This window comes from Canis lupus, chromosome 9 (assembly GCF_003254725.2).
Source record: "Canis lupus dingo isolate Sandy chromosome 9, ASM325472v2, whole genome shotgun sequence".
Lineage (NCBI taxonomy): Eukaryota > Metazoa > Chordata > Mammalia > Carnivora > Canidae > Canis > Canis lupus.
Window position 1 is genome coordinate 41,959,920 of NC_064251.1, and position 17,189 is coordinate 41,977,108.

At 41.5% G+C, this 17,189-nt stretch overlaps 1 protein-coding gene across 11 annotated transcripts in view; it reads right to left on the reverse strand.

Annotated features, from left to right (window-relative positions):
• RHOT1 (ras homolog family member T1) overlaps window positions 1-15,838 on the reverse strand; it is a 63,779-nt gene extending 47,941 nt beyond the window's left edge. For 5 of the 11 annotated variants that reach the window (XR_003147156.3, XM_025476499.3, XM_025476500.3 and 2 more), the window contains exon 1: window positions 15,580-15,837. Coding sequence is in view for 9 of the 11 variants with exons in the window: in XM_025476499.3 (XP_025332284.1) it covers window positions 15,580-15,655 (76 nt within the window). In the remaining 2 variants the exon portion in view is untranslated. Of the gene's footprint in view, window positions 1-15,579 lie in introns of all 11 variants that reach the window. The other 6 variants (XR_003147157.3, XM_025476501.3, XM_049114799.1 and 3 more) reach the window with 4 other exon arrangements.
• Between the last annotated feature and the right edge of the window lie 1,351 nt (window positions 15,839-17,189).

A 17,189-nucleotide genomic window follows, 5' to 3' on the forward strand; every position in this document is an offset into this window, starting at 1 on the left:
GTAACTGTAACTTTATTTATGCTTTTGTACTTTTGCACATTTCCCCAATTTTCTACAACAAATATATACAATTTTTGCTACTGGAAAATGTTAACAAGCATTTTTTTAAAGATTTTATTTATTCATCATAGACCTAGAGAGAGAGAGAGGCAGAGACACAGGCAGAGGGAGAAGCAGGCTCCATGCTGGGAGCCCAACGTGGCACTCGATCCTGGGTCTCCAGGATTGTGCCCTGGGCCAAAGGCAGGTGCTAAACCGCTGAGCCACCCAGGGATCCCAACAAGTATTATTTTAAAAGTCACGTTTTGGTAGTAAAAATTGGTATATTCTAAATTTACAGATGGCAAGGGTATCTGGGTAGCTCAGCTGGATAAGTGTCCAACTCTTGATCTCAGTTCAGGTCTTAATTTCACAGTGGTAAGTTCAAGGCCCACACTGGGTTCCACAATGGGCATGGAGCTTACTTAAAAAAAAAATTTTTTTACAGGTGACAACTAAAATTTACCTAAAGGTTGACATGTTAAATGCATTCTTTCATCCTTTCAACAAATATTTCTTGAGCACTTCTATATACCAGGCACTATTCCATGTGCTGATCAAGGCACTTGGTCTTCCCTATTTTTACATTCAGAGAGATTATATTCCAACAGATTTATGAGGTTTTCACCAATAAAGAACACTCTACACATCAGGACAAAAAGGAAAAATTCAAAAACTGGCCATCCTTGATTTACCCTTTCTCTGTAAATGACCATTCAAGCTCTGCCAAATTTTCCTTTGAAAAAAATTTTTTTAAAGATTTTATTTACTTATTCATGAGAGACACAAAAAGAGAGAGAGGCAGAGACATAGTCAGAGGGAGAAGCAGGCCCCATGCAGGGAGCCCAATGTGGGATTCGATCCCCAGACCGTGGGATCATGTCCTGATCCGGGGGCAGACACTCAATCACCGAGCCACCCAGGTGTCCCTTCCTTTGAAATTTTTAATATTCATTCCTTCCTTTATGTTCCCACCTTTCTGTAATTATGGTACTTTTTTAAAAAGATTTTATTTATTGATTTGAAATACAGAGAGAGACTCCCCCAGAGTACAAGCAAGGGTAGCAGCAGAGAGAGAAAGAGAGAGAGAGAGAGAGAGAGAGAGAGGCAGACTCCCTGCTGAGCAGGGAGTCAGATGCAGGGCTGGATCCCAGGACCTGAGCCAAAGACAGACGCTAAACTGACTGAGCCACCCAGGCACTCCTGTAATTACTTTTACTGAAACACTTCCCACTCCCAACTTTCTACCCCCTCCTCTAATCTCTCCTCTTATTAAAATCCATCAGCAATACAAATGTCAACCCATCTCTCTAAGACATCTTTTCATTTTCTAACTCATCTGATCAAAAGCCTTGACTCTCAATTACCTACCACATCAAGGTGAAACATTCTGCTGGCCTTTGAAAACCATGCATAATTTGACCCCACCTCATCTACCTAATCTCATTTCCCACTACACCCACATACACAATTTGCTCAAATAAGGCAGTTCTGCTCTGTGTAAGCACAAACAAGTTATGATGAATTTTGCCTCCTCACATAGTTTTCTTCACCTGAAACATCATTCATTCTCTCTCCTCTGCTTTTTCAAATGTTAACCATCTCTCAAGGACAGCTCAAAATCTACCTCATCCCTATAGATAGCCCAGGGCTACTGCAGCTCCCCCCCTTCCTTCTTTGAACTACTCTGTGCCACATAACTTACATCAAACTATTATGAATATAAGGTGCATACTTAACATGTATGCGTCTACATTAACATAATAATCAAATATTTAATAAACTGAATCTTCTAATTTTATGAGTGGGAAAAAGACCTCTAGTACATCAGACAGACTGAACTGCTTTCACCTTTCCCATGCACACACACTGCCACTTAGGAAATTAAGTTCCACCTCATAGAGTTTCTGGAACTATCCCATTCAAAGCTTTTCTTAACGGCATCTGAAAAGCTGTGAACAGTAGGTAACTTCTAAGGGGGAAAATAAATCCTAAAATTACTCGTTCAATTTGTCTTTAATAGAAAATAATTAATGCTGGAATTTCCAATAATATTAAAGGAGGGTGTGATATAATAAAGAATCCATCTGGTCTTCATCCCCACCCAGTTCCTAGCACAGAGTTTAAAAATCCCTTGGAATTAGAGTGCATGAGTGGCTCAGTTGGGCAAGTTTCTGCCTTCAGCTTAGATCATGTCCTAGGATGGAGCCCTGCATCAGGCCCCCTGCTCAGTAGGGAGCCTGCTTCTCCCTCTCCTTCAGCCTTTGCTTGTGAGCACTCTCTCTCAAATGAATAAAATCTTTAAAAAAAAAAAAAATCCCTCAGAAGTTCTGTATGATTAGGAGTGTCTTTTGTTATAGTCTCTTTCAATCATACTTGAGTTTATCCTAATGAGATGACCTATTAGGGAGAAGGGAGGGCCTAGATAGCTTCAGGATGGGGACTGGTTGCTAGAAAAACTAACCATGTATTGGCAGATTGGAATTTTCAGCCCCCACCTCAAAACCTAGTGGCTGGCAGGCAGAAGGCCACAGCAAGCACACAGATTGAGTTCAATCATATGGTTAATGATTTAATCAATCGGGCCTACATAATGAAGCTCCACAGCAAAACTCTGGACATCAAAACTCAGGGGAGCTTCCTGGCTGATGAACATAATGATGAACCAGGAATGTGGCACTCCTGACTCCAAGGCTCAGGACCCTTCAAGACTTTGCCCTAAGTACCTCTTAATCTGGTTGTTCATTTGTGTATCCGTAAGTATAGCATTTTCCTGAGTTCTGTGAATTGTTCTAGCAAATTATCAAACCTAAGGGGGTGGTGGGAAGCCCCAAACTTGTAGTTAGCCAGGAGGAAGTATGGATAGTCTGGGACCCCATTTGCAGTTGGTGTGTAAAGTAAGGGCAATCTTGTTGGGGACCTTGCACTTTAACTTGAAGGATCTGATGCTAACTCAGGGTTGTTAGTGTCAAAACTGAACTGAACTGTAGAACACCCAGTGTCAGAAAACTGTCAGAATGAAGAGGGCACAACAGTTTTGTATTTATAAAAAGTAGTGATGGGGTGCCTGGGTGGCTTGGTCGGTTAAGGTGTCTGTCTATGGCTCAGGTCATCTGGAATGGAGCCCTGCGTTGGGCTCCCTGCTCAGCAGGGAGCCTGCTTTTCCCTCTCCACAGCTTGTGCTCTCTCTCACTATCTCTCTCTCAAATAAATAAACAAAATCTTAAAAAAAAAAAAAAAAGTAATGATGGCTCAAAAAACTGAGAAACATTGTAACTGACCTTCTATCCAAGAGTATAAGTTCCATTGTGGCATATTTGCCCATGCCTAGACCAACATAGAGAAAACACTAGAAGAGCACACAGAGAGTATTAACGTATGCTTTTACATGACTCATCTTTCTTGTGTAGACTCCTACTATTAATTCATTTGCTAAGTATTTACCTGATTGTCTTCCAAGCACAAAGTTTTATCTTACATACTCTGTGGGGATACTATGGAAAATGTATTAAACAAAATAGATAAAATTGCTACAAAAGAAGTATGGCTTAAGTGCTATGCTCAATCACTCTTGCAAAAAAGGGAAAGGGGGCAAGGAAGGATGGGAAAAGAAGGGGACATTTACTTTTCCCAGAAGTCTCTAAACATAGCAGAAAATTGAAAAGTTCATAAAAGCAGCTTATAGTTTGGTTTCAAGGAAGAAAAACTGAATAATCAGTTAAGACAAGAAAACTCTTAAGAGTACTGTGCAGGGATCCCTGGGTGGCGCAGTGGTGTAGCACCTGCCTTTGGCCGAGGGCGCGATCCTGGAGACCCCTGATCGAATCCCATGTCGGGCTCCTGGTGCATGGAGCCTGCTTCTCCCTCTGCCTATGTCTCTGCCTCTCTCTCTCTCTCTCTCTGTGACTATCATAAATAAATTAAAAAAAAAAGAGTACTGTGCATATGTAACACCTAGGGAAACATGTAGCATACTACCAATGGTCTCCTAAAGGACTTCCTACCCCTCCTCGATGAAAACTTTACTTTTCCTGCCAGCTACTGATTGTCTCTGGAAACACTAAGGAATAAGAATTTCATTATCACCCACAGGAAATTCCATAAGGGCAGAGAATGTGTCTTTCTTGCTCACTATTGAATTCCTAGCAAATACTAGTTTTAGAAATATTGAGTTCCTAGCAAATACTCTTGGTAAATGCAGCTTATGGTTTAGTGGTTAAGAGTATACATTTGAAATTTAGGAAAGTGGTTGGTTACTTTTGAGGGAAAAAAAAGGAAGTGATTACCATTCAACTGATAGTAATGTTTTATTAACCTAGGTGATGGGTATTTGTTATATTATTCTTTATAGCTTTGATATAAATATTTCCCAAAAAGCGAGGGGCATAATACAGGCTTTGGAATAAGCCAAGACTAAGATTGGACTGAAATCTTTTTTTTTTTTATTTTATTTTTTTTTAGATTTTATTTGTTTATTCATGAGAGACAGAGAAAGAAAGAGAGAGAAGCAGAGACATAGGCAGAGGGAGAAGCAGGCTCCATGCAGGGAGCCCGATGTGGGACTCCATCCCAGGGCTCCAGGATCATGCCCTGGGCTGAAGGCAGACACTCAACCACTGAGCCACCCAGGGATCCCTGAACTGAAATCTTAATCCCAGTGCTTACTAGCTGTGTTTCCTCAGGCAAGTCATGAAGCCTCAGTTTATTCATCTACAGAATGCTGAACAGCTGCAGCTAAATTAAATCAGTAAGAGGATTAATTAAGATGGCAGATACATAATGCCTAGCACAATACCTGGCAAACAATAAGTACACGTATGGTAGTTGTCGTAATGATGATGCTCACAGTTTAAATTAAAGGAGTTGAGGGATCCCTGGGTGGCGCAGCGGTTTGGCGCCTGCCTTTGGCCCAGGGCGCGATCCTGGAGACCTGGGATCGAATCCCACGTCGGGCTCCCGGTGCATGGAGCCTGCTTCTCCCTCCACCTGTGTCTCTGCCTCTCTCTCTCTCTTTTTCTGTGTGTGACTATCATAAATAAATAAAAATTTAAAAAATAAAGGAGTTGATTGAGGGCAGCCCTGATGGCACAGCGGTTTAGCGCTGCCTGCAGCCCACGGAGACCCTGGATGGAGTCCCACATCAGACTCTCTGCGTGGAGCCTGCTTCTCTCTCTGCCTCTCTGTGTGTGTGTGTCTATGAATAAATAAATAAAATCTTAAAAAAAAAATAAAGGAGTTGATTGAGCACTAAAATGGGCCAGAAAATTTGGATTTGGGAATCAGCTTTCTAATTAGCAGTATAATCTTGAGTTGTCACTGACTCCCTGGGCCTCAATTTTCTCATCAGTTAAAAAAAAAAAAAAAAAAAAGGGCTAGATGTTATCAATGCTTATACTCTCTGATTAAAGCACACTATCATGTAGTACACCTAAAAGATTGGCCTGTAACAGATGAAAAGGTGCATATTACATGTAATGTACAGTAACGTCCCTTACAGCACCCTAGCAATGGTAGACAGATCCCCAAACTGGATGTGTTAACTATTTTAACACATGTTAAAATGTGTATGGGAAAGTGACTTGTCAGGAACATTCATCTATCTATAAGAACAAAATGGGTCTCACCATGGCAATATGGGGTCCAGAAATTTCTAGAACTTGTGGGCTTATAGTGAGCATTTCATAACTTTTTTCCTTAAATAATTCCTTCCATCATGGCCTTATTTAAGGTCCCAGAAATCCCAAAGGTAGCTAGCTCAAGGTAGTATTCATATCGAAATTCACAGCAGTCCACTCTAATTCCACCTGATTACGCAAAATGGAGGCAAAATAGTTATTTTAAAATAAATTAAGCCACTGCTCTCTTAGTTCAGCATCAGAAAACCTAGAACTTGGACCTCCTGCCCATTTTTTACTCTTGGCAACTGAGGCTGCAGCAGATCAAGAAAAATGCATTTGGGAAAGAGCCCAAATAAAGTTCCTTGCAAAGAGTGGTATCTGATTAAAGACAACACAAAGCAGAGCTACCTGTGGGTCACCTGACAGGAGGATGCCTCTGCTGTGAAGTCCAACCAAGTCCACTAGGACTTGTATAGGCTTTTCCTACACATTATTGTATTTTAAGATTTTTATTATTTATTTGTTCATGAGAGACACACACACACAGAGAGGCAGAGACACAGGCAGAAGGAGAAGCAGGCTCCATGCAGGGAGCCTGACATGGGACTCGATCCCGGGTCTCCAGGATCACACCCTGGGCCAAAGGCAGGCACTAAACCGCTGAGCCATCTGGGCTGCCCTATACATTATTTTAGTAAGCAGTAAAACCCCCAGGTGCTTGGGTGGCTCAGTGGTTAAGCGTTTGCCTTCAGCTCAGGGTGTGATTCTGGAATCCTGAAATCCTGGGATAGTGTCCCACACTGGGCTCCCTGCATGGAGCCTGCTTCTCCCTCTTCCTGTGTCTCTGCCTCTCTCTCTCTCTCTCTCTCTGCGTCTCTCATGAATAAATAAATAAAATCTTTTTAAAAAAAAAAAGAAGTACAAAAGTCAACTCTAAAAAAAAAAAAAATTAAATAAGACTCCCAGGTGCTTAAAACAACAAACCTTTGAGAAGATCCAAAGCTTGTACAAGTCCTGTGACCTTTGAACTTCTGGGTCTTTCTCACCCAACTAGACATGTCTTTTTTCCCCTAGTGTCTCCAAAATTCCACAACTACCACCAGCAGATATGTTCCCAGAAACTGTTTCACTTCTGCAGAATTCTCCTGGATGTCTTACACATCTCTACATTCTTATCCTTGACCAACTATGTTAAGAATGGGAAAAATGAATCAGATGTTCAATAACTCAAATGCTCCTGGTACCCAAAAGGAAAACAAGTCTCACTCTTGCTTGGTCCTGGAGAAATTTGCCTGCCTTAATACCCTTAAGACCTTGATTTCTCTCATAACCCCTTTTTAGGATTACCTTTTTAAAATTTTTCTTGAATCCCACCACTCCAAAGCCCTCACCAGTTTCAGAAGAAACCTACCTTTTAGTTCACACCTTGAAACATACAAAAATGATCAAAATTAAGTCAAACACCAACATTAAAAGACTTATTAGTTTCGAGCAGCCTGGGTGGCTCAGCAGGTTAGCGCCGCCTTCAGCCCAGGGCATGATCCTGGAGACCTGGGATTGAGTCCCGCATTGGGCTCCCTGCATGGAGCCTGCTTCTCCCTCTGCCTGTGTCTCTCATGAATAAATAAATAAAATCTTGAAAGAAAAGAAAAGAAAAGAGAAAAGAAAAGAAAAGAAAAGAAAAGAAAAGAAAAGAAAAGAAAAGAAAAGAAAAGAAAAAAGAGAGAAAGAAAGAAGAAAAAAAGAAAGAAAGAAAGAAAGAAAGAAAGAAAGAAAGAAAGAAAGAAAGAAAGAAAGAAAGAAAGTAAGTTAGTTAAGACTTACTGCTCCTTAATCACAACCACTCAGGCCTTCAACAGGTAGGTGTTCCATGTTACCACTAAAGTCCCCTCCCTCACCATAACCCTTAAACGTCATCCATTCTTCCTTATCTCTCTGCTTAAAACTCATGGGGAAAAAAAAAAAAAACCTCATGAGAACACCCCTTTACTGGCCATTGTCCCTTTCTGCTTTTTCCATGGACCCATGGACCCTCTACTACGTTCCCAGTGATATTTTCCGAAGGGAAAGACCAACATTCTGAGGAAATCCAGATTTCTTCACAACTCAGCTCAACATGGCAGTTCTGGCCACCGCTGCAGCAGCAGGCTCCTGTCAAAGCACAAACTTGCCACCAAGTCTATTCCAACAGGGCAGGCCTCGGTGACCCAGAAGGAAACTCCTTAGCAGGAGAAAGGGCACTGAAAGCACCACAACAATTTAAGAGTTTTACTTATGCTTGATCATACAAGACAGAAAGACAGTGATACCAAAAAGTGGGAAGCATTCAATTTAAATTATATATATATGGATACTATCACTTACAGTGTGGCACTTCTATTTATTTATTCACTCATATTCTGCCTCAGCTGTTATAGAAGCTGAGGTGGCTTAGTACTCACTGCAATAAAAACAATTCCATCTAGTTTTTGAAGTAATCAGTATAGTAGGCTTTTTAAAAATCAAAGAAAATGAACCTCTTCCGTGCAAAATTTCAAGAGTGATTTTGTCTTTTTTTTTTTAAAGATTTTATTTATTTACTCATGAGAGAGAGAGAGAAGCAGGCTCCATGCAGGGAGCCCCACGTGGGACTCGATCCCGGGACTCCAGGATCACACCCTAGGCTGAAGGCGGACACTTAACCGCTGAGCCACCCAGGCGTTCCTGATTTTGTCTTTTAAAAAGTTCAGGGTGCCTTGGTGGCTCAGTCAGTTAAGCATTTGCCTTTGGCTCAGGTCATGATCCGGGGAGAGCCCCACATCACCCCAAGAAAAGCTCCCACTCGATGGGGAGTCTGCTTCTGCCTCTCCTTCTGTTCCTCCCCCTACCCAGTCTACTGGTGCTCTCTCTCAAATAAGTGGATAAAGTCTTAAAAAAAAAGGTTCAAAATCAGACCAAGAGAGACAGATTATACAGATTATTATTGGGAAAGAATGAGTACATTTTCATTGGTATCATTTTGGGTTTCCTTTTGGAAGAATAGTAAGATGATAGTTACTTTAATAAAAGATTAGACAAAGGGGATTTAGTTAAGAAATGCTTCAGTGAATCTAAACTAGAGCTTTTGCTTCCCTTAAGGCCTACTCACCTAACCCTGAGTGAGACTATCAAAATAGGGAAGCAGCAGGTTTAAAATTACAATAGGTCACTAATTTTAGCCTTTTAATTGAGAAATGAGTATCTTAAAAACAAAACATTTTAAAATATTAAATTTAAAAACTATTTAAATAAGCCTACAATCCAAAAGGCCCCTCGACAATGGCAGGCAGGAATATATTTTTAACTGCTCCAAAAAATAATTTCCATAAAGGAACAAACTTCTCTAATTATTGTACCAATTAAATTTTATATTTAATACAAAATACAATATATAATATTACATAATTCTATAACAAATAAGTATAAATGAATTTAATAAAATAGAATATGTAAAAATACAATTAAGTACTTAAAAATAAAATACATAAAAAATACTTAAAATATTAATATGGAGGACAAAACATTATTGTTAGACAGTCATCTAATGGTCTCTGCTTCCTCTATTTTGCCTGAGAAACCCTGAAGTGATGTATAAAAACAAAAGGCACGGTCACAATTATTCCCAAAGACAGAAAGCTTTCTGATCAGTTCAACACAACATGCCACAATGCTGTCTGAGACTCCATGCTTCTAAGTAGGTCATTCATGGGAAACATAATTCATCACTATAGAACAAATTATCTAGATTTATCCAGGCTAAAAATTTCTTTGTCTTTTCATCACATCTTTTGAACATCTAGTTCTAAATGACAGCAAATTCCTAATATTCATGAAGTGGCAATAACATTTTCTGGTTCCAATTACCATCCTACCAGCCATATTGGCTATTTTTCTTGACAACAAACACCCTGTGCTTCAAGTAGTAAAGGGATCTACTCATTTTTATCTGCTTCTTCTTACGAAGACTTGTTGGCTCTTACTAAATTATGTAATTATACAGGGATGAGGAGGATGACTGTGTTCATTTTTAACTGGGAAGCTTTAGCACCTGGGGCAACAGCTGAGTACTGTTCTAAAGGGAAATTTCAGTGACCATATGCAGACTATTTGGACTGCAGAAGAACAAATGTTATGGTCTATCCCTCTCCTTTGAACTAGATCAACAGTAGTGCCCAACTGGTGCCAGAGGAACAAAAAGACAGATCTTAATATATACATGAGAATGACAGAGAAAAGACCTTATATGAACAGAAGAGACTAGACTATGCTTGAACACAGACTATCACACCTGACTACAGCCTATCACCCAAAGTACTAAACACAGTATAATTGAAACTGGAGCAGTTTAATCTTCAAATATCATTTAACAAAGACCAGAATGGAAAGCAATATGGCTTAAAGGGATTGTAGAAAGCTTTTTTCTTAACATAAATGCTAGCTTATTACTAAAGTTTCTTTGATTCTTATAACTATCTTATGCCTGAAGAGTCTTTTCCCCAATCCTACTAAAATGACCTCTGGTGTTTCAAGGAGAAGCTGACCTCTTTTGGCAAGGAATGTAGTAACTGTTGGCAGCCAAGACATGACACTGTCATTAAAAGTCACTGGTCTGTTTTACTGTCAGAACACAGGAATCTCCAAGGCAAAATAAAGCTAAGGACCTGGAGCAGGAGACTGGAGGAATGTTGCCTTCAAATGCTAATAACCACACAGCAGACTGGATTTAAGAAAGGACAATGGTCAAATGTTTATGACTAAGACATAAATGTTTATGTTTAGTTTGGAAAACAAAGAAAGGCTAAATAAATGGAACTTGAACTCATTCATTCTTTCAAAAACTACGGATGACCTGCCCCCTCCACCCCCAGTGGCTCAGTGGGTTAAGCATCTCACTCTGGATTTCGTCTCAGGTCAAGATCTCAGGGTTTTGAGATCAAGCCCCAAGTCCAGCTCTGTGCTGAGCATGGAGACTGCTTGTGATTCTCTCTCTCCTTCTCCCTCTGCACCCCTCCCCCCAGCTAGCTTGCATACTCTCTAAAAAAACCAAAAACTACAGATGATCTTTGAACAATGCAGAGGATAGAGGCATCAACCTACTCCCCATACCCCCAGCAGTCCAAAATCCCCTGGTAACTTCTGACTCCCCAAAAACATTACTGCTAATAATTATTGTTGACCGGAAGCCTTACTAATAACATAAGCAGTCTATTAACACATATTTTTGTATGTTATATATATATTCTACAATAAAGTAAGCTAAAGAAAAGACAATATTAAGAAAAATCATAAGGAAAATACATTTACAGTACTGTACTGTAAAATATCCCCATATAAATGGACCCACATAGTTCAGACCCATGTTGCTCAAAGCTCAACTGTATTTGAGCACCTACTTTGTGCCAGGCCTACTCCAGGCACTGGGGATATAACAATGAACAAGATAAATCCTCTGCCCTCATGAAGCTTACTTTCTAGCCCAAAAAACAAGTGAACAAATACACATGGAAGAATTGCCTGAGTCAGGGCCCTCTTGTTGAGAAAGCAGTAGAGAACAGGATAAGAGCGAAGCAGGGACCAGTCTTCTAATAGACTTCACACGTCTGCATTAAAAAGTTTGGACTTTATCCTAAATGAAAAGAGAAATCATGAAAGAATTTCAAAAATGGGTAACAGGATCTGAGATATTTTTTAAAGATGACTCTACCTGCTACGTAGAGAATAGACAAAATTAGAAGCCGGAAGACCAGTTAAGGAGAGATATTACAAAAGCCTAGGCCAGAGCCAATCGAAGCCTGAACTAGTTTGGCTTGAATGAGTTTCAGTGATAAACTAATCAGGGACGCCTGGGTGGCTGGGCGGTTGGGTGTCTGCCTTTGGCTCAGGGCGTGATCCTGGGGTCCCGGGATGGAGTCCTGCATTGGGCTCCCAGCATGGAGCCTGCTTCTCCCTCTGCCTGTGTCTCTGCCTCTCTCTTTCTGTGTCTCTCATGAATAAATAAATAAAATATTTTTTTTTAATGAAAAACTAATCAGACATATTGAGTAAGAACGACCAGATTCATTTAAAAAGAAGCTGGGTGGCCGGGGTGGCTCAGCGGTTTAGCACTGCCTTCAGCCCAGGGTGTGATCCTGGAGACCAGGCTCCCTGCATGGAGCCTGCTTCTCCCTCTGCCTGTGCCTGTGCCTTTCTCTCTCTGTCTCTCATGAATAAATAAATAAAATCTTAAAAAAATAAAAATAAAAAGAGGTTAGCAGTTCCACTTTCTTAATGATTTTGACCAGTAAGGACAAACATATCTCAACTTAAAAACAAGACTTCACTAAATCTTGTGTACTATTAACGATGGCTACATGATTTAGATAAAAGGCCAGTAAGGTTCATGCTAATTTTATTGCAACAAGGACATTTGTTAAGCATAGTAATGCAAATCTACTTAAATATAAATTCTGGCCAAAGAATCTGACCATGAAAAACAATAACCTGAAGAACTAAGTTTTATGTGGCTGCATTCTTAATAATCTAAAAAAATATGTTCCGTTTAAAGAATGGCAACTGACTTTTACCGTGGTCTGAATGGTCCTCATTATGTTCAATATTATTAAGGAGCAGATGATACTTAAAACACTTTGGCTTTCTCTGCAAATAAATATTTTAAAATTTATAGACAATCTAACTTCTTCGATCTCAGAAGTTAATAGACAATAAGCAACTGGTTAGCATTTAAGCCTGGATGGATCAGAATCCAGATTCTGGATGGGCCAAGAAAAGATCCATTCCACCTCCAGAGTACAGCATAGGTTTAGCCAACAGAATGTTGAAACCATTCACAACTATTTGGGAGCTTCAGTGAATGAAGCTGCTGCTCTGTGGTTCAGGGCCAGACACTAACAGCAGTAAACTGTACTGAAGTGATAGAGAAGGAACAGACTTTACAACAATACCAGAGATGAGTGCAGCCTGGGTGGCTTAGCGGTTTAGCACCGCCTTCAGCCCAGGGCCTGATCCTGGAGACCTGGGATCGAGTCCCACATCGGGCTCCCGGCATGGGGCCTGCTTCTCCCTCTGCCTGTGTCTCTGCCCCTCTCTCTCTCTCTCTTTCTGTGTATCTCATGAATAAATAAATAAAATCTTTTATAAAATATAGTATACTAAATATAGGCTAAATGAAGTCTCATGAATAAATTAAAATATTTTTAAAAAATACCAAAGATGATGCTTTTTTTTTTCCCATTCCTCTTAACTGTCTTAAAATGACAACTAAATTACCACCACTTTTACCTAAAAAAGTGGTTTACCTAATAAATCCATGTGTTAGGCCAGTTTTTTATTTTTTTATTTATTAAAATAGGTTTGGTCACATTTATGTTTACCCAGCATTTAAAGCGGTAAAGCTAGGGATGCCTGGGTGGGTCAGTGGATTAAGCTTCTGCCTTCCATTTAGGTCGTGATCCCAGAGTCCTGGGACCAAGACCCACAAGGCTCTCTGCTCAGCAGGGAGCCTGCTTCTCTTCTTCCTCTGCCTGCTGTTCCCCCTACTTGTACGCACTCCCTCTGTCAAATAAATAAATAAAATCTTAAAAAAAAAAAAGTAAAATGGTACACTTAGGTTAACAGCTGTCAAATATTTACACTAAATCTCAAAAGATAATGCTTCAAACATTTCCCCTCCAAAATACCTGCTTTTAATTTAACAAATTAAAATTACATATTTTGGGACGCCTGGGTGGCTCAGTGGTTGAGCACCTGCCTTCAGCTCAGGGCATGATCCCAGGGTCCTAGGATCCAGTACCACATCCGGCTACCCATAGGAAGCCTGCTTCTCCTTCTGCCTGTGTCACTGCCTCTCTCCTTCTGTCTCTCATAAATAAAAAAAAATCTTTAAAAAATAATAAAATAAAATTACATATTTCACATTAAGTATAATTCTAATATTTCTAAATGTGAAAAAAAATGATATATATGGTAACTGGCCTAAAACTTTTGGTACAAACCTTTTCAAGAAAACTGTTTTCCTTAAAAATTAAGGCTTTTTTTATGTCAGGTTCTCCCTGTGATCAAAAAACTCATACGTGCACACTTTTCTCATCTCTATTTGTTTTCGTATCTGCAGAAAATGACTTTCAATTTTTCTAACAAATTTTGGGTTCTTTTATGTACTTCTAAGTAACACTGTTAACATTTTAATTTAAATGCCCTAAGGCTGACAACGTATCTTACATATGTATAGCATTTCTATTTAGATGTTTTACAGACTAATTATATGTAATTGCTTCCTATATTCAAAACCAAAACATAGGAATTTTGCTTCTAGAAAATTAGTATTACAATTACTGTACTATAAAACTATTTTATGACAGTTAAGGATCAGCTTTTTATTTTTTTATTTTTTTTAAAGACTTTATTTATTTATTTATGAGAGACACAGAGAGGCAGAGACACAGGCAGGAGGGAGAAGCAGGCTCCATGCAGGGAGCCTGACATGGGACTCCATCCCAAGACCCCAGGATCATGCCCTGGGCTGAAGGCGGCACTAAACCGCTGAGCCACCACCCGGGCTGCCCCAGGATCAGCTTTTTAAATGGCTATCTACTCACTTTCTCTACATGATTCCAGATGCATAAGCTATGAAATATATGTTAAATAACACCTTCTTGAATTTTGTCAAGGGAATCCACGCAAAATACAGATTAAGATATTGTTGTAAATAAAGCCTAAAATTCACAACTGCAAACAAAAGGTAAACTGTGTCAGGGCAGGCTTACTTCCAAATTCTGATGCTAAAGACTTCTCCAAAGAGCAGATGAACAGAGATTTCAATGAATATCAAAGAACACTACAGAAGAGGGTAAAAATGTGTTAGCTTTCCTCGTTGAGAGTGCATCACAGTGACCTGAAGGGGCTACTCTAGTAGGATGAAATGGAGTTTGAAACAGAATGCTTCGAAACATCAATGGCAGAGCATTAACTAATGTACAAACAAACAATTCAGTCCTCCCAGCCCACTTTCTTATTTTAGTCCTACCAAATGAGTCATGTAACTAGTCAAATGATATCAAGAAGTCCCTGTGATAACAAGTCGGTGATCAGAAGGCATTTCTCCTTCATTATATCTTCAAAGGGTGAAATCTAAGAATTTCTAGGGGGTCTTAGGTGCATGTGTCTGTTTGGATCTCCTGTGTGCCTGTTATTTATAAATTAATTACCAAGTAGCTATGGAATACATAATGTGGGGGGGGGTGTGGGGGGGGTTAGGCCTTTTGGTTGACAATAATTCTTTCAACTAAAGGACCCTCCCCAGATGGTTATTCATTCATCGAGCACCTGTATTAACTTGTCTAACGTGAAGTGGAAAATGAATTTTTGAGGAAATACCGAGTCTACCAGCAGTTATTCCAATGCAAAGCGAAGTATCGCCAAAAAAACGCTCCATACCTTGAAATCAGTGTCTAGAGAGCACTGCGAGCACCAAAGGGGAAAAAAAAAAAAAAAAAAAAAAAAGGCAGCAGAACCCTGACCTTGCCGCAAGTCGAACAATTCTGCACCCCTCCCCCTAGCTTCCCCAGGAGCCGGTCCACGCCATCCCAATTGGTCAATCGGCCTGTTCCAAGCACCTGCCAGGCGGTGACAAGGGAATCTCCACGCAAGACAAGAGGGTCTGAAAAGGAAGCGGCCTCGGAAACGCTTTGAGGCCCAGAAAGGAAGGATTCCGGGCGGAAAAGGAAGAGAGGACCTTGGGAGGGCTGAGGCCGGCGGCCAGAGGCTCACGGGGACGCCCGGGGCAGGGCCGGGAGGGGCGGGGGGCCCAGGTGAGAGAGGCCGAGGCCCGCCTGCGGCTGGCGGGGGCGGAGAGGCGCGTGCAGGCCCGGGAAGCACGGGCTGCGGCGGCCGCGGCGCGCGGACTCACGTTCTCCCACCAGCAGGATCCGCACGTCTTTCTTCATGTCTGCGGCTCGCAGGGGCCGGGCTGGGCCAGCACGCATGGAGCGGACACCTCTCGCCGGGAGCGCCCACCCCACGGCGCCGCTCTCCCGGCGCTGCAGGCACCGCCTGCTAGCCTCCCCCGCCGCCGCGCCGCCCCTTCGGCTGCTTCCCCGCTCGGGAGCCGGGACAGCTCCAGCTCCGCCTCCTCCGGCTCCGCGGGCGCGGCGGCGGCGGCGGCGGCGGCGGCGGCGGCGGCGGCGGCGGCGGCGGGGCCGACGGGGCGCCGCGAGGGACAAGCGCGTTCGGAACGCGAACGCTGCCCGGGCTCGAGCGGCGCCCCCCGCGTCTGGCTAGCCGCAGCGCAGGGCCTGGACGCCTCGCCCGCCCTTCTCCGGGATGCCCTTCTCCGGGCGGGATGCGCCTGCGACTTGGAGGGGCAGATCCGCTAGTCTGACCCCGTTCATTTTGCAGAATTGGGGCAGGCGAGGGTACTTATCCAAGGTCACAGAGCTAGAGGTTGGCGGTGACTCAGGACGGGAATATTCGTAGCGGACTGTAGTTTCCAGGAGCCAGTCTACCTGGTTTTCAGTAGCATCCATACCTTACTGGACATAGCCCTCGGAAAATGCTTGATTGTTGAAAGGGTCCCTGGCGGCCAGGATACAGCCTTTTCCACTACCCAGAGCCACCATCAGCTGCTTTTGGCCGGTGAGGCTTACAAAAAGCAGTTCAAAATAATGACATTCAAAAACAAAAACAACAAAAAAATCAAAATAATGACATTCAAAAAAATAATAATAATGACATTCTTTTAACATTGTCCTTGTAAACAGATTCATTTCTTTGTAGCCAACGAAATGACTTTGCTCTAAGCCAAACTTAGTTTCTAAGCCAAATTAAGTCACTTTCTGCGGTTTTCTTTGAGCTAGGTCTTCTGATACTTATCTTTAGTTAAGCTTGCCGAGCCTAGCGCTGGACACATGGGTGACACTCGATAGTGAACTATTAGTGATTTTCCTAATATTGCCTTATTTCCTCCTGGCTCTCTCTATCTGGAGGAATTTGTTGCTACATCCCGAATGCTAGAACAGTGCTTGGCACACAGTGGGAGAGAGAGTAGGTAAATAGACGGATATTTAGAATTAATGAGGAAATACAATCTACATAATGTGCGGTTTTTTTCATCTTAAATATTACTTAATAGAGGGCACCTGGGTGGCAGAGTGGTTGAGCGTCTGCCTTAGCCTCAGGGCATGATCCTGGACTCTAGTCCCGCATCATGCTGCCCGCAGGGAGCCTGTTTCTCCCTCTGCCTATGTCTCTGCCTGTCTCTGTGTCTCTCATGAATAAATAAATAAAATCTTTTTTAAAAATTACATAATACATTTTTAGAGAAATGAAGTGGGCATAATACAACCCTCCTTTTTCCTAGGAGAAGCCCTGGGTGTTGGTGTACTAGTTAAGAGCTGCTGACAAATTGCATGGGATTGAATCTAGAGTCCATTACCTAATTAAGTATGTAACCCTGAGTAAGTTATTTTATATATTTTTTTAAGATTTTATTTATTTATTCATGAGGGATACAGAGAGAGA